Genomic DNA, 18,206 nt, shown 5'->3' with positions numbered 1-18,206 from the left:
CAACCCAGTGGGACGTCAATGAGAATGACTGAGAAACCTTGGAGAGGACCGCAAATGTGGGTAATTATGTGGTAATTACTGTAAATGGAAAAACGGTAACACTTTTATTTTTATGATAGAATTTTAAGTAAATGCCAGTTTGTTTGTTTTTATCGCCAATTTAACAATGTATTTTTTTTACAGTGTATTACTGTAAATGGAAAATGTAAAGCTTACTTTGCACTAAACAGGAAGTAGCTATCTGCACATTTTACAAAAAAAACATTGGCACTTCAGTCGCCAGAATTTTACCATGAATTGTACGACGTTTTTTAAAAGTGAATTATCGTAAATGTAAAAACAGTAACTATTTTATATTTCCAACAAAATTCTGACAACTGAGCTCCCAGTCTTTTACTGTAAATTTAATGTTGTTACTTTTACCGAGTATTTGTGTAAAAGGGAAAAAAATAACACTTTATTTTTTCTGACAAAATTCTGGCAACTGAGCTGGCAGTTTTTTACCTTAAAATCTACGGTCATTTTTTAAATAGTAATTATTGTAAATGGAAACATTTACAACAACACCTGGGTGGTGTTACTTCTGGTGTGTTGGTGTAACAGTCTAATCGACAAGTTGTGCAACTCTGACGTGATTAAACCTGAGGGTTCCCGGTTCAATCCCCACCTTCTACCAACCTAGTCACGTCCATTTTGTCCTTGAGCAAGACACTTCACCCTTGCTCCTGATGGGTTGTGGTTTGCTCCTTGCATGGCAGCTCCCGCTATCTGTAGGAGGTCACATAGTGTTGTTTATTGTAATGAGTCACTGTGTCTAGTTGTTTGTTGTAGTCGGTCACTGTGTGTAGTTATGTAGTTGTAGTGGGTCACTGTGTTTTGTTATGTTGTTTTAGTGAGTCACTGTGTGTAGTTATGTTCTTGTAGGAGGTCACAGTGTGTTGTTTATTGTAGTGAGTCACTGTGTCTAGTTGTTTGTTGTAGTCGGTCACTGTGTGTAGTTATGTTGTTGTAGTGGGTCACTGTGTTTTGTTATGTTGTTTTAGTGAGTCACTGTGTGTAGTTATGTTCTTGTAGGAGGTCAGTGTGTTGTTTATTGTAGTGAGTCACTGTGTCTAGTCGTTTGTTGTAGTCGGTCACTGTGTGTATTTATGTTGAGGTCGGTCACTGTGTGTAGTGGGTCACTGTGTGTAGTTATGTTTTTGTGGAAGGTCACAGTGTGTTGTTTATTGTAGTGAGTCACTGTGTCTAGTCGTTTGTTGTAGTGGGTTACTCACCGTGTGTAATTATGTTGAAGTCGGTCACTGTGTGTAGTGGGTCACTGTGTGTAGTTATGTTCTTTTGGAAGGTCACAGTGTGTTGTTCATTGTAGTGAGTCACTGTGTCTAGTCAACTGTTTTAGTCGGTCACGGTGTGTAGTTATGTTCTTGTAGGTCACAGTGTGTTGTTTATTGTAGTGAGTCACTGTGTCTAGTGGTTTGTTGAAGTCGGCCACTGTGTGTAGTTATGTTGTTGTAGTCGGTCACTGTGTGTAGTTATGTTCTTGTAGAAGGTCACAGTGTGTTGTATATTGTAGTGAGTCACTGTGTCTAGTCGTTTGTTGTAGTCGGTCACTGTAAGTAGTTATGTAGTTGTAGTGGGTCACTGTGTGTAGTTATGTTCTTGTGGAAGGTCACAGTGTGTTGTTTATTGCAGTTAGTCACTGTGTCTAGTCGTTTTTTGTAGTGAGTCACTCACTGTGTGTAGTTATGTTGTTGTAGAAGCTCACAGTGTGTTGTTTATTGTAGTGAGTCACTGTGTCTAGTCGTTAGTTGAAGTCAGCCACTGTGTGTAGTTATGTTGTTGTAGTGGGTCACTGTGTGTAGTTATGGTCTTGTAGAAGGTCACAGTGTGTTGTTTATTGTAGTGAGTCACTGTGTCTAGTCGTTTGTTGTAGTGGGTTACTTACTGTGTGTAGTTATGTTGTTGTAGTGGGTCAGTGTGTGTAGTTATGTTGTTGTAGAAGGTCACAGTGTGTTGTTATGTTCTTCTAGAAGGTCACAGTGTGTTGTATATGTTAGTGAGTCACTGTGTCTAGTCGTTTGTTGTAGTGGGTCACTGTAAGTAGTTATGTTGTTGTAGTGGGTCACTGTGTGTAGTTATGTTCTTGTGGAAGGTCACAGTGTGTTGTTTATTGCAGTTAGTCACTGTGTCTAGTCGTTTTTTGTAGTGAGTCACTCACTGTGTGTAGTTATGTTGTTGTAGAAGCTCACAGTGTGTTGTTTATTGTAGTGAGTCACTGTGTCTAGTCGTTAGTTGAAGTCAGCCACTGTGTGTAGTTATGTTGTTGTAGTGGGTCACTGTGTGTAGTTATGGTCTTGTAGAAGGTCACAGTGTGTTGTTTATTGTAGTGAGTCACTGTGTCTAGTCGTTTGTTGTAGTGGGTTACTTACTGTGTGTAGTTATGTTGTTGTAGTGGGTCAGTGTGTGTAGTTATGTTGTTGTAGAAGGTCACAGTGTGTTGTTATGTTCTTCTAGAAGGTCACAGTGTGTTGTATATGTTAGTGAGTCACTGTGTCTAGTCGTTTGTTGTAGTAGGTCACTGTAAGTAGTTATGTTGTTGTAGTGGGTCACTGTGTGTAGTTATGTTCTTGTGGAAGGTCACAGTGTGTTTTTATTGCAGTTAGTTACCGTGTCTAGTAGTTTGTTGTAGTGGGTCACTCACTGTGTGTAGTTATGTTCTTGTAGAAGGTCACAGTGTGTTGTTTATTGTAGTGAGTCACTGTGTCTAGTCGTTTGTTGTAGTCGGTATTCTTAATCGGTTAAAAAAAAAATCAAACATGAAATTAAAATTAGAATTCTTTTTTTTTAATTATAAATATAATTATTTTAACATCCATCCATCCATCCATTTGCTACCGCTTATTCCCCTTTGGGGTTGCGGGGGGCGCTGGTGCCTATCTCAGCTACAATCGGGCGGAAGGCGGCGTACACCCTGGACAAGTCGCCCCATCATCGCCGCTCATTTTAATATTATATATTATTTATATAAATCTTAGGGGTGTAACGGTACACAAAAATTTTGGTTCGGTACGTACCTCGGTTTAGAGGTCACGGTTCGATTCATTTTTGGTACAGTAAGAAAACAACAAAATATAAATTTTTTGGTTATTTATTTACCAAATTTGTAAACATTGGCTTTATCCTTTTTGACATTGGGAACACTATAATAATTCTGCCCACGCTAATCCACATTAAACTGCCTCAAGTTGTTTCTTTGATTAAATAAAATGACAAAACATTTCTTCTACAAATAAAAAGTGCAACATTAAACAGTTTCAAGTCAACTCATCATGCTTAATTTATTACAGCATTTGGGAAGCCTGTAGTTGACTTCTATTATGTAAATGTTATATTTTTGTCAACATGTGATGGCAGGGACCCTGCTATTCAAAACTAGGCTGCTACATTACTAACGATTAATGTAACTATAGCTGAAAAAATAGTACAACAGCAATAGGAGAGACTATTCATCCCAAAACACCATGGAGTTCAATGAAAAAACAGACAGACAGGGCTTCAATGCCCCTAACACACACACACACACACACACACACACACACACACACACGCGCACACAGCAAAATGAGCTAACGTTAGGCTAAAAGCTAATTAGCCTTCACCTCAAGCAAGAAATGCGAGCGAGCTGAGCTGCAGTTTAAGTTTCTAGAAGGTCAATGGGCTCATAGGGATGTTTTGTAATAGTTGTGACTAGGAGGGGTTTTTCATCATTTGGGGAGAGTACGCTGTCCGCTGCTCCCCTGCTAAATGAATATCCGTTTGACGCTGAAGCATTGACTACATGCACTCTGAATACGCACTGCTGATTGGCTTTCTATGTAACCAATCAGATGGTTGTGTGGACGGGACAATGCTTGCTGCTGAGACGGAGGCAAAAAGCAGAGCAGCTTGTGAAGACTTTTGTTTACAAAGTCGTTCGGTACGCCCGCGTGACGAACCGAAACCCCCGTACCGAAACGGTTCAATACAAATACACGTACCGTTACACCCCTAATAAATGTATTATTTGTTCATTTTAATTTTACAAATAATTATTCTAAATATAAAAAACAATATAGAACTACTGTATTTCCTCGAATTGCCGCAGGGCATATGGTATGCGCCTGCCTTGAATTACCGCCTGGTCAAACTCGTGACGTCACGAGTGACACTTCCCCTGTCATCATTTTCAAAATGGAGGAGGCTGATTTCAATACAGGTAATTTGAAATCGCATAAAGGGAAGAAGATTAAGAGCTATTCAGTAGAATTTAAGGTCCAAGCTTACATCACACTGAAATTTTACTGCATACCTTTGGTAAGTGCCGGAGTGAGAAGAGGTTTTAAAATAATTAGCGCGTGCTTACTTTTACCGCATGCCTTTGGTAAGCGCAGGAGTGAGAAGAAGTTTTAAATTAATTAGCGCCCCGGCGGCAATTCAAGGAAATACGGTATTTTTAAAACAGGCCAGCGGGCACCGCGTTGGTGACCCCTGTTGTAGTCGGTGACTGTGTGTAGTGGGTCACTGTGTGTAGTTATGTTCTTGTAGAAGGTCGCAGTGTGTTGTTTATTGTAGTGAGTCACTGTGTCTAGTCGTTTGTTGTAGTGGGTTGGTCACTGTGTGTAGTTATGTTGTTGTAGTTGGTCACTGTGTGTAGTTATTTTGTTGTAGTTGGTCACTGTGTGTAGCTATGTTGTAGTGGTTTGTAGTGTGTGTGAATGGGTGAATGTGGAAATAGTGTCAAAGCGCTTTGAGTACCTTGAAGGTAGAAAAGCGCTATACAAGTATAAGCCATTTACCATTCTAAAAAAAAAATCTAACAAATTAAATTAAAATTATTATTATTTTTTTTTAATCATAAATATACTTATTTTAATATCCATCCATCCACTTTCTGCCGCTTATTCCCTTTGGGGTCGCGGGGGGCGCTGGTGCCTATCTCAGCTACAATCGGGCGGAAGGCGGGGTACACCCTGGACAAGTCTCCACCTCATCGCCGCTTATTTTAATATTATATATTATTTATATAAATGTATTATTTATTCATTTTAATTTTACAAATAATTATTCTAAATATAAAAAACAATATAGAACTATATCTACCGTATTTCCTTGAATTGCCGCCAGGGTGCTAATTAATTTAAAACCCTTTCTCACTCCTGCACTTACCAAAGGCATGCGGTAAAGAGACAGCTTCTTTCCCAAAGCTGTCACCATGTTGAACTCTAACTTAAAATAATAATAATTCACCCCTATACAATATCTTGCCCTAATACCCTACTGTGCAATACTACACTTTGAGTGCAATACGTCCGACACTGATTGTTATTTATTACTTCAGTCCTTTTGTCTTGTTCTGTATATTGTACAGTATTTTGTATTACTATAGTGTTTTGTATATTGTACAGGATTGCTTATTATTTTTATTGGATAGTAGTCTGTTTATTTCAATTGTTAGTTTTTCCTTTTTTACTACCTCTTGTGTCATTTATTTCACCCCATATTTGTTCCCACTACCGCACCTTAAATTGGAGTCTTTAATCTCGTTATATGCAAATATAATGACAATAAAGTCCATTCAATTCTATTCTATTCTAAAAGTAAGCATGCGTTAGTTATTTTAAAACCTCTTCTCACTTCGGCACTTACCAAAGGCATGCAGTAAAAATTTGAGTGTGATGTAAGCTTGGACCTTAACTCCTACTGAATAGCTCTTAATCTTCTTCCCTTTATGCGATTTCAAATTACCGGTATTGAAATCACGCTCCTCCATTTTGAAAGTGATGACAGGGGAAGTGTCACTCGTGACGTCACGAGTTTGACCAGGCGGTAATACTAAGCATGCGCTAATTCTTTTGCAAAGCGACTTAGACCCGGCAGCAATTCAAGGCAGGCGCATACTATATGCCCTGCGGCAATTCAAGGAAATTCGGTATTTTTTTATAGTCAATCATACAACTGCCACCCAATATTATTCAAGTGTTGTGAATCGAATCGTTACCCCCAAGAATCGAATTGAATCATGTGGTGCTAAAAGACTCACAGTCTACTTATTAGTAGTGAGATGACCTGACTCGATGAGTCGTAGGAAACCCTGGTGTGGCCATTTTATTTTCTCTCCCGCCATTGTCATTTATCGTCCCTCGCCATATTGTGACAATTTGTTGTGTTTCCCGATGTGGTGGAATGGTCCGAAACGCAACTGCAGACAAAGTGGTTTTAGTACAAAAGTTTTATTTACCCATTAATCAAAATAGTTCAAGTTGGATTAAATTGCCCATACAGACAGATACCGTCCTCCAGGGGATCCAGAATCCAACGAAAAACATGAAAATCATCTCCCTTCTGTTGGTCCACTAGCTTTATTTATATAACTCCTCATGGGTCAAGGTCCAGTTGTTTTTGCCACTGCTGGCCCCAGCACAATCATGGATCTCCTAGTCATAACAAGCATTCATCACATCTCTTAGGCTGGTTGGCGTGACCCCAAATTCAACTTTCCCTTACATTTTATAGCTCGGTTGGTAGAGCGGCCGTGTCAGCAACTTGAGGGTTGCAGGTTCGATCCCCGCTTCCGCCATCCTAGTCATTACCGTTGTGTCCTTGGGCAAGACACCTTACCCACCTGCTCCCAATGCCACCCACACTGGTTTGATTGTAACTTAGATATTGGGTTTCACTATGTAAAGCGCTATATAAATATAATTCACTTCACTTCACATTTTGCTTCCCTGTAATTCAGAAATAGGCTTTTAGATAGACTTTCTTTTTCGGACTTAAACAGACACAAAATATGGTATAAGGTCAGGAATTCCACTACACCGACAAGACTCCTTGACGGTGTCCCCTCCTTCCTTAGGAGTACCGAGACCGGAAGAAGGAGAACCAGGAGCGCCTGGCCGAGGACACGGAAGCCAACGAGGACGCGCCGCTGCCCCCCCACAGCACGTCCAGGGAGCGCTTGTGGCGAGCCTTCGAGAACCCGCACACGTCCACCATGGCGCTGGTCTTCTACTACGTGACGGGCTTCTTCATCGCCGTGTCGGTCATCGCCAACGTGGTGGAGACGGTGCCGTGCAGCGCCGTCAAGGAGGGCGGGAAGCACCTGCCCTGCGGCGAGAAGTTCAAGCTGGCCTTCTTCTGCATGGACACGGCGTGCGTGCTCATCTTCACCTTCGAGTACCTGATGCGTCTGTTCGCCGCGCCCGGCCGCTGCAAGTTCATGCGCTCCGTCATGTCGGTCATCGACGTGGTGGCCATCATGCCCTACTACATCGGCCTGGTCATGCCGGAGAACGAGGACGTGAGCGGCGCCTTCGTCACGCTGCGGGTCTTCCGCGTCTTCCGCATCTTCAAGTTCTCGCGCCACTCGCAGGGCTTGAGGATTCTGGGCTACACGCTGAAGAGCTGCGCCTCGGAGCTGGGCTTCCTGCTCTTCTCGCTCACCATGGCCATCATCATCTTCGCCACAGTCATGTTCTACGCCGAGAAGGGAACCAAGGGCTCCACCTTTACCTCCATCCCGGCCTCCTTCTGGTACACCATCGTCACCATGACCACGCTGGGGTGAGTCGCCATGACGACGCACGCGCCGCGCTTCTCCCGCGCCCCCTGCCGAGCGCGCCGCCCACGCCGGGCTGTTGCGGCGTGGCGGCCGGTCTTCGTCCTGCCCACGAGTGTGTGTGTGTGTGTGTGTGTGTGTGTGTGTGTGTGTGTGTGTGTGTGTGTGTGTGTGTGTGTGTGTGTGTGTGTGTGTGTGTGTGTGTGCCTGTTGTTCACAGACACACAACACACAGTAGTAGTGAGTCCTCTTTTGTTCAGGGTCACAGTGTGTTGTTTGTTGTAGTGAGTCACTGTGTCTAGTCGTTTGTTGTAGTGGGTCACTAACTATGTGTGTATTTATGTTGTTGTAGTGGGTCACTGTGTGTTGTTTATTGTAGTGAGTCACTGTGTCTAGTCGTTTGTTGTAGTGGGTCACTGTGTGTATTTATGTTGTTGTAGGTCACAGTGTGTTGTTTATTGTAGTAAGTCACTGTGTCTAGTCGTTTGTTGTAGTGGGTCACTAACTATGTGTGTATTTATGTTGTTGTAGTGGGTCACTGTGTGTTGTTTATTGTAGTGAGTCGCTGTGTCTAGTCGTTTGTTGTAGTGGGTCACTGTGTGTATTTATGTTGTTTTAGGTCACAGTGTGTTGTTTATTGTAGTGAGTCACTGTGTCTAGTCGTTTGTTGTAGTGGGTCACTGTGTGTATTTATGTTGTTGTAGGTCACAGTGTGTTGTTTATTGTAGTAAGTCACTGTGTCTAGTCGTTTGTTGTAGTGGGTCACTAACTATGTGTGTATTTATGTTGTTGTAGTGGGTCACTGTGTGTTGTTTATTGTAGTGAGTCACTGTGTCTAGTCGTTTGTTGTAGTGGGTCACTCACTGTGTGTATTTATGTTGTTGTAGGTCACAGTGTGTTGTTTATTGTAGTGAGTCACTGTGTCTAGTCGTTTGTTGTAGTGGGTCACTAACTATGTGTGTATTTATGTTGTTGTAGTGGGTCACAGTATGTTGTTTATTGTAGTGAGTCACTGTGTCTAGTCGTTTGTTGTAGTGGGTCACTGTGTATTTATGTTGTTGTAGGTCACAGTGTGTTGTTTATTGTAGTAAGTCACTGTGTCTAGTCGTTTGTTGTAGTGGGTCACTAACTATGTGTGTATTTATGTTGTTGTAGTGGATCACTGTGTGTTGTTTATTGTAGTGAGTCACTGTGTCTAGTCGTTTGTTGTAGTGGGTCACTCACTGTGTGTATTTATGTTGTTGTAGGTCACAGTGTGTTGTTTATTATAGTCAGTCACTGTGTCTCTAGTCATTTGTTGTAGTGGGTCACTGTGTGTTTATTGTAGTGAGTCATTGTGTGTAGTCGTTTGTTGTAGTGGGTCACTCACGGTGTGTATTTATGTTGCTGTAGGTCACAGTGTGTTGTTTATTATAGTCAGTCACTGTGTCTCTAGTCATTTGTTGTAGTGGGTCACTGTGTGTTTATTGTAGTGAGTCATTGTGTGTAGTCGTTTGTTGTAGTGGGTCACTCACGGTGTGTATTTATGTTGTTGTGGGTCACAGTGTGTTGTTTATTGTAGTGAGTAGCTGTGTCTGGTCATTTGTTGTAGGGGGTCACTGTGTGTTTATCGTAGTGAGTCATTGTGTGTAGTCGTTTGTTGTAGTGGGTCACTCACTGTGTGTATTTATGTTGTCATGGGTTACAGTGTGTTTATTGTCGTGAGTCACTGTGTCTAGTCGTTTGTTGTAGTGGGTCACTCACTGTGTGTATTTATGTTGTTGTAGTGGGTCACTGTGTGTAGTTATCTGAAGTGAGTCACTGTGTCTAGTTGTTTGTTGTAGTCGGTCACTCACTGTGTGTATTTATGTGTGTTGTAGGTCACAGTGTGTTGTTTATTGTAGTCAGTCACTGTGTCTCTAGTCGTTTGTTGTAGTGGGTCACTGTGTGTTTACTGTAGTGAGTCACTGTTTCTGGTCATTTGTTGTAGTGGGTCACTGTGTGTTTATTGTAGTGAGTCAATCACTGTGTGTATTTATGTTGTTGTATGTCACAGTGTGTTGTTTATTGTAGTGAGTCAATGTGTCTCGTTGTTTGTTGTAGTGAGTCACTGTGTTTTTTGTAGTGAGTCACTGTGTCTGGTCATTTGTTGCAGTGGGTCACTCACTGTGTGTATTTATGTTGTTGTAGTGGGTCACTCACTGTGTGTATTTATGTTGTTGTAGTGGGTCACTGTGTCTAGTCATTTGTTGTAGTGGGTCACTCACTGTGTGTATTTATTTTGTTGTAGGTCACAGTGTGTTGTTTATTGTAGTGAGTCACTGTGGCTAGTCGTTTGTTGTAGTGGGTCACTCACTGTGTGTATTTATGTTGTTGTAGGTCACAGTGTGTTGTTTATTGTAGTCAGTCACTGTGTCTCTAGTCGTTTGTTGTAGTGGGTCACTGTGTGTTTAGTGTAGTGAGTCACTGTGTCTGGTCATTTGTTGTAGTGGGTCACTGTGTGTTTATTGTAGTGAGTCATTGTGTGTAGTCGTTTGTTGTAGTGGGTCACTCACGGTGTGTATTTATGTTGTTGTGGGTCACAGTGTGTTGTTTATTGTAGTGAGTAGCTGTGTCTAGTCGTTTGTTGTAGTAGGTCACTGTGTGTTTACTGTAGTGAGTCACTGTGTCTGGTCATTTGTTGTAGGGGGTCACTGTGTGTTTATTGTAGTGAGTCATTGTGTGTAGTCGTTTGTTGTAGTGGGTCACTCACTGTGTGTATTTATGTTGTTGTGGGTTACAGTGTGTTTATTGTAGTGAGTCACTGTGTCTAGTCGTTTGTTGTGGTGGGTCACTCACTGTGTGTATTTATGTTGTTGTAGTGGGTCACTGTGTGTAGTTATCTGAAGTGAGTCACTGTGTCTAGTTGTTTGTTGTAGTGGGTCACTCACTGTGTGTATTTATTGTAGTCAGTCACTGTGTCTCTAGTCGTTTGTTGTAGTGGGTCACTGTGTGTTTACTGTAGTGAGTCACTGTGTCTGGTCATTTGTTGTAGTGGGTCACTGTGTGTTTATTGTAGTGAGTCAATCACTGTGTGTATTTATGTTGTTGTAGGTCACAGTGTGTTGTTTATTGTATTGAGTTACTGTGTCTGGTCGTTTGTTGTAGTGGGTCAATGTGTCTCGTTGTTTGTTGTTGTGAGTCACTGTGTTTTTTGTAGTGAGTCACTGTGTCTGGTCATTTGTGGGTCACTCACTGTGTGTATTTATGTTGTTGTAGTGAGTCACTGTGTGTAGTTATGTTGCTGTAGGTCGCAGTGTGTTGTTTTTTGTAGTGAGTCACTGTGTCTGGTCGTTTGTTGCAGTGGGTCACTGTGTGTTTACTGTAGTGAGTCACTGTGTCTGGTCATTTGTTGTAGTGCGTTACTGTGTGTTTATTGTAGTGAGTCATTGTGTGTAGTCGTTTGTTGTAGTGGGTCACTCACTGTGTGTATTTATGTTGTTGTAGGTCACAGTGTGTTGTTTATTGTATTGAGTTACTGTGTCTGGTCGTTTGTTGTAGTGGGTCACTCACTGTGTGTATTTATGTTGTTGTAGTGGGTCACTCACTGTGTGTATCTATGTTGTTGTAGGTCACAGTGTGTTGTTTATTGTAGTGAGTTACTGTGTCTAGTCGTTTGTTGTAGTGGGTCACTGTGTGTTTCCTGTAGTGGGTCACTGTGTCTGATCATTTGTTGTAGTGTGTTACTGTGTGTTTATTGTAGTGAGTCAATGTGTCTGGTCGTTTGTTGCAGTGGGTCACTCACTGTGTGTATTTATGTTGTTGTGGGTCACAGTGTGTTGTTTATCGTAGTGTGTCACTGTGTCTAGTCGTTTGTTGTAGTGGGTCACTCACTGTGTGTATTTATGTTGTTGTAGGTCACAGTGTGTTGTTTATTGTAGTGAGTCACTGTGTCAAGATGTTTGTTATAGTGGGTCACTGTGTGTTTATTGTAGTGAGTCATTGTGTGTAGTCGTTTGTTGTAGTGGGTCACTCACTGTGCGTGGTTATGTTGTTGTAGTGGGTCACTGTGTATTTATGTTGTTGTAGGTTACAGTGTGTTGTTTATTGTAGTGAGTCACTGTGTCTAGTTGTTTGTTGTAGTGAGTCACTGTGTGTTAATTGTAGTGAGTCACTGTGTGTAGTCGGTCACTGTGTGTAGTTATGTTCTTGTAGAACAGAGGTCGGCAACCCCCGGCTCCGGAGCCACATGCGGCTCTTTGGCAACACTGATGTGGCTCAGCTGCATAATCGCCGAGCCCCCTAGACTGTTAGGGGGGAATTCCGGATATCGGTGCCTCTCCCGGACATCACCCGGGGTCAGCGTTCTCCGATTTTCACTCGGACCAAAACATTGGGGGCGTGCCGTGATGGCTTTACTTTTAACGTCCTCTACAAAATGTCATCGCACCCGCCTTAACGCAATATTATCTACGTGCCGACCGAACGCATGCATATCGCTGCTTCTATCGTCATATGTACGAGATTGCAAGTCATACTGGGTGATACAGGTTACACGGAAGGTTGTGATATAAACAAGTTTAACACTCTTACTAATATGCACCGCACTGTGAACCCACACCAAACAAGAATGACAAACACATTTCGGGAGAACATCCTCACAGTAACACAACATAACGCAACACAACAAATACCCATAATCCTTTGCATCCATGACTCTTCCTGACTCCGCGCCCCCAACCCCGCCCACCTCAACCGACGCACGGAGGGGGGGGGGGGAAGGGGTTGGTACTAGTGGGGTGTATAATATAGTCAGGAAGAGTCATGGATGCAAAGGATTCTGGGTATTTCTATTGTTGCGTTCATGTTGTGTTACTGTGAGGATGTTGTCCAGAAATGTGTTTGTCATTCTTGTTTGGTGTGGTTTCACAGTGTGGCGCATATTAGTAAGAGTGTTAAAGTTGTTTATATCACAACCTTCAGTGTAACCTGTATCACTCAGTATGCTTTACAATCTCGTACATGTACCTGCAGACGCCACATATAACATGTTGCTGGACTGGCAAACAATTTGTACATGTTGTACAAGGCGTCAAAGGCAATGGCTTCAATGCATGCCCTTATTATTGTTATCTGGGTGACCACCAGCAGATGTTTGCGAGAATGGTTGCGGCTCCCATTGTCTTCTTTATTTTGTGAAACTGGTCAAAATGGCTCTTTGAGTGGTAAAGGTTGCCGACCCGCTGTAGAAGGTCACAGTGTGTTGTTTATTGTAGTGAGTACCTGTGTCCAGTTGTTTGTTGTAGTGAGTCACTGTGTATTTATTGTAGTGAATCACTGTGTGTAGTCGGTCACTGTGTTTAGTTATGATATTGTAATGGTTTACTGTGTGTAGTTATGTTCTTATAGAAGGTCACAGTGTGTTGTTTATTGTAGTGAGTCACTGTGTGTAGTCGTTTATTGGAGTGAGTCACTGTGTCTAGTTGTTTGTTGTAGTGGGTCACTCACTGTGTGTATTTATGTTGTTGTAGTAGGTCACTCTATGTAGGTATGTTGTTGTAGTGAGTCACTGTGTCTAGTTGTCTATTGTAGTGAGTCACTGTGTCTGGTCATTTGTTGTAGTGGGTCACTGTGTGTTTATTGTAGTGAGTCATTGTGTATAGTCGTTTGTTATAGTGGGTCACACACTGTGCACAGTTATGTTGTTGTAGGTCACAGTGTGTTTTTTTTGTATTGAGTCACTGTGTCTAGTTGTTTGTTGTAGTGAGTCACTATGTGTTTATTATAGTGAGTCACTGTGTGTAGTCGGTCACTGTGTGTAGTTATGTTGTTGTAGTGGTTTACTGTGTGTAGTTATGTTCTTGTAGAAGGTCACAGTCTGGTGTTTATCGTAGTGAGTCACTGTGTCTAGTCGTTTATTGTAGTAAGTCACTGTGTCTCATCATTTGTTGTAGTGGGTCACTCACTGTGTGTAGACATGTTGTGGTAGTGAGTCATTGAGTGCAGTCGTTTGTTGTAGTTGGTCACTCACTGTGTGTCGTTATGTTGTTGTAGTGGGTCACTGTGTGTTGTTATGTTCTTTTAGAAGGTCACCGTGTGTTGTTTATTGTAGTGGGTCGCTGTGTCTAGTCATTTGTTGTATTGAGTCACTGTGTGTTTATCGTAGTGAGTCATTGTGTGTAGTTGTTAGTTGTAGTGGGTCACTCACTGCGTGTAGTTATGTTGTTGTAGTGGGTCACTGTTTGTAGTTATGTTGTTGTAGTGGGTCACTGTGTAGATATGTTGTTGTAGTGGGTCACTGTGTGTTTATTGTAGTGAGTCACTGTGTGTAGTTGTTTGTTGTAGTGGATCACTGAATGTAGCTAAGTTGTTGTTTATTGTAGTGAGTCACTGTGTCTTGTCGTTTGTTGTAGTGGGTCACTGTGTCTAGTCGTTTGTTGTAGTGAGTCACTGTATCTAGACGTTTGTTGTAGTAGGTCACTGTGTCTAGTCCTTTGTTGTAGGGGGTCACTGTGTATAGTTAGGTTGTTGTTTATTGTAGAGAGTCACTGTGTCTCGTTGTTTGTTGTAGTGCGGCACTGTGCCTAGTCGTTTGTTATAGGGGGTCACAGTGTGTAGTTAGGTTGTTGTTTATTGTAGTGAGTCATTGTGTCCAGTCATTTGTTTTAGTGGGTCACTGTGCCCTAGTTAGGTTGTTGTATGGTCACAATGTGTTGTTCATTGTAGTGAGTCACTGTGTGTAGTCCTTTGTTGTAGTGAGTCACTGTGTCTAGTCGTTTGTTGTAGAACGTCACAGTGTGTTGTTTGTTGTTTTGAGTCACTGTGTCTCGTCGTTTGTTATAGTGAGTCACAGTGTGTTGTGTATTGTAGTGAGTTACTGTGTCTTGTCGTTTGTTGTAGTGAGTTACGGTGTGATTTTGTTTATTGTATTAAGTCACAGCATGTAGTAATTTATTGTAGTAAGTCAGAATGTTTAGTTGTGTAGTTTAGTGAGTCACAGTGTGATTTTGTTTACTGTATCAAGTCACAATATGTCGTAATTCATTTAAGGGGGCCGGAGTGTGTAGTTGTTTATTATAGTGAGTCACGGTGTGTTGTTTATTATATTAAGTCACAGTATATAGTATTTTTTTTGTAGTGAGTCACTTTGTCGAGTCATTTGTTGTAGTGAGTGACAGTGTGTAGTTGTTTATTGTATCAAGTTACGGGCATGTAGTGATTTATTATAGTGTGTCAGAGTGTGTTGATGGTTATTGTTGTGAGTCACTGTGTCTAGTTGTTCTAGGGGACAGTGGGATTTCGTTTATTGTATCAAGTTACAGTATGTAGTAATTGCAGTGTGTCAGTGTGTGTATTTGTTTAATTTAGCGAGTCACTGTGTGATTTTGTTTATTGTATTTAGTCCCAGTATGTAGTCAATTTTTGTAGTGAGTCACTGTGTCCGTCATTTGTTGGAGTGAGTCACTGTGTGTAGTGGTGTTGTTGTCGAAGTTTGCAGTTTGTTTCTTGTAGTGAGTCAGTGTGTATTTGTTTACTGTAGTGAGTCACATTGTGTAGTCATTTATTGTCGTGAGTACATTGTGTCTTTGTGAGTAACATTGTGTCTTTGTGAGTAACATTGTGTCTTCATTTATTGTAGTGAGTCATTTTGTGTAGTCGTTTATTGTAGTGAGTCATTGTGTAGTCATGTATGGTAGTGAGTCACATAGTGTAGTAATGTATTGTAGTGAGTCACATTGTGGAATAATTTATTGTAGCAAGTCACATTGTGTAGTTATTTATTGTAGCGAGTCACTTTGTGTAATCAGGTATTATTGCAAGTCATTTTGTGTAGTCATATATTTTAGCGAGTGACTTTGTGTAGTCATTTATTGTAACGAGTTACATTGTGTAGTCGTGTATTGTAGCGAGTCATTTTGTGTAGTCATTTACTGTACCGAGTCACATGGTGTAATCATGTATTATAGCGAGTCACATTGTGTAGTCATTTATTGTAGCAAGTCACATTGTGTAGTCATTTATTGTAGCAAGTCACATTGTGTAGTCATTTATTGTAGCAAGTCACATTGTGTAGTCATTTATTGTAGCGAGTCACATTGTGTAGTCATTTATTGTGACGAGTCACATTGTGTAATCATTTATTGCAGCGAGTCACATTGTGTAGTCATGTATTGTAGCGAGTCGCTTTGTGTAGTCATGTAGTGTAGCGGGTCACATTGTGTAGTCATGTATTGTAGAGAGTCGCATTGTATGGTCATGTATCGTAGCGAGTCACATTGTGTAGTCTTGTATTGTAGCAAGTCACACTGTGTAGTCATGTATTGTAGCGAGTCTCATTGTGTAGTCATGTATTGTAGCGAGTCGCATTGTGTAGTCATTTATCATAGTGAGTCACATTGTATAGTCATGTATTGTAGCAAGTCACATTGTGTAGTCATTTATTGTAGCCTGTCACATTGTGTAGTCATTTATTGTGAGTCATTGTGTAGTCATGTATTGTAGTGAGTCACATTGTGTACTCATTTATTGTAGCGAGTCACATTGTGTAGTGATTTATTGTAGCAAGTCACATTGTGTAGTCATTTATTTTAGCGAGTCACTTTGTGTAGTCATGTAGTGTAGCAAGTCACATTGTGTAGTCATTTATTGCAGCAAGTCAAATTGTGTAGTCATTAATTGTAACGAGTAACTTGTGTAGTCATATTTTGGAGCCAGTCACATTGTGGACTCATGTAGTGTAGCGGCTCACATTGTGTAGTCATTAATTGTAGCGAGTCACTTTGTGTAGTCATGTAGTGTAGCGGGTCACATTGTGTAGTCATTAATTGTAGCGAGTCACTTTGTGTAGTCATGTAGTGTAGCGGGTCACATTGTGTAGTCTTATTGTAGCGAGTCGCATTGTGTAGTCATGTATTGTAGCGAGTCGCATTGTGTACTCATGTATTGTAGCGTGTTACATTGTGCAGTCATGTATTGTAGCGAGTCACATTGTGTAGTCATTTATTGTGAGTCATTGTGTACTCATTTATTGTAGCGAGTCACATTGTTTAGTCATTTATTGTAGCAAGTCACATTGTGTAGTCATTTATTTTAGCGAGTCACTTTGTGTAGTCATGTATTGTTGCAAGTAACATTGTGTAGTCATTTATTGCAGCGAGTCACATTGTATAGTAATTTATTGTACTGACTCACATTGTGTAGTCATTATTTGTACCGAGTCACATTGTGTAGTCATTTATTGTACTGAGTCACATTGTGTAGTCATTTATTTTAACGAGACACTTTTTGTAGTCATTTATTGTAGCGAGTCACTTTGTGTGGTCATGTATTGTAACCGAGACACATTTATAGTCATTTTTTGTAGCGAGTCACATTGTGTAGTCATTTTTTGTAGCGAGTCACATTGTGTAGTCATGTAGTGTAGCGCGTCACATTGCATAGTCATTTAGTGTAGTGAGTCACATTGTGTAGTCATGTATTGTACTGAGACATATTTGTAGTCATTTTTTGTAGTGAGTCACATTGTGTAGTCATTTTTTGTAGCGAGTCACATTGTGTAGTCATGTAGTGTAGCGCGTCACATTGCGTAGTCATTTAGTGTAGCGAGTCACATTGTGTAGTCATTTATTGTAGCGAGTCACATTGTGCAGTCATGTATTGTAGCGAGTCGCATTGTGTACTCATGTATTGTAGCGAGTTACATCGTGTAGTCATGTATTGTAGCGAGTCACATTGTGTAGTCATTTATTGTGAGTCATTGTGTCCTCATTTATTGTAGCGAGTCACATTGTTTAGTAATTTATTGTAGCAAGTCACATTCTGTAGTCATTTATTTTCGCGAGTCACTTTGTGTAGTCATGTATTGTTGCAAGTCACTTTGTGTAGTCATGTATTGTTGCAAGTCACATTGTGTAGTCATTTATTGCAGAGAGTCACATTGTGTAGTAATTTACTGTACTGAGTCACATTGTGTAGTCATTATTTGTACCGAGTCACATTGTGTAGTCATTTATTGTACCGAGTCACATTGTGTAGTCATTTATTGTAACGAGACACTTTGTGTAGTCATGTATTGTACCAAGACACATTTGTAGTCATTTTTTGTAGCAAGTCACATTGTGTAGTCATTTTTTGTAGCGAGTCACATTGTGTAGTCATGTAGTGTAGCGAGTCACATTGTGTAGTAATTTATTGTAGCGACTCACTTTGTGTATTCATGTAGTGTAGCGGGTCACATTGTGTAGTCATTTATTGTAGTGAGTCGAATTGTGTAGTCATGTATTGTAGAGAGTCGCATTGTATAGTCATGTATTGTAGCGAGTCACATTGTGTAGTCTTGTATTGTAGCGAGTCGCACTGTGTAGTCATGTATTGTAGCGAGTCGCATTGTGTAGTCATTAATTGTAGCGAGTCACATTGTGTAGTCATTTATTGTAGCGAGTCACTTCATGTAGTCATGTAGTGTAGCAAGTCACATTGTGTAGTCATTTATTGCAGCGAGTCACATGGTGTAATCATGTATTGTAGCGAGTCACATTGTGTAGTCATTTATTGTAGCTAGTCACATTGTGTAGTCATTTATTGTAGCGAGTCACATTGTGTAGTCATTTATTGTAGCAAGTCACATTGTGTAGTCATTTATTGCAGCGAG

General features: G+C 40.9%; 1 protein-coding gene across 1 annotated transcript in view; it reads left to right on the top strand.

Moving 5' to 3' along the window:
• kcnd1 (potassium voltage-gated channel, Shal-related subfamily, member 1) overlaps nt 1-18,206 on the top strand; it is a 73,675-nt gene that overhangs the window by 19,490 nt on the left and 35,979 nt on the right. The window contains exon 4 of the mRNA XM_061889516.1: nt 6,896-7,602. Coding sequence (XP_061745500.1) covers nt 6,896-7,602 — 707 coding nt within the window. The remainder of the gene's footprint in view (nt 1-6,895; nt 7,603-18,206) is intronic.

Source organism: Nerophis ophidion, linkage group LG27 (genome assembly GCF_033978795.1).
Source record: "Nerophis ophidion isolate RoL-2023_Sa linkage group LG27, RoL_Noph_v1.0, whole genome shotgun sequence".
Taxonomy (NCBI): domain Eukaryota; kingdom Metazoa; phylum Chordata; class Actinopteri; order Syngnathiformes; family Syngnathidae; genus Nerophis; species Nerophis ophidion.
This window is presented reverse-complemented; position numbering and strand designations above follow the sequence as displayed.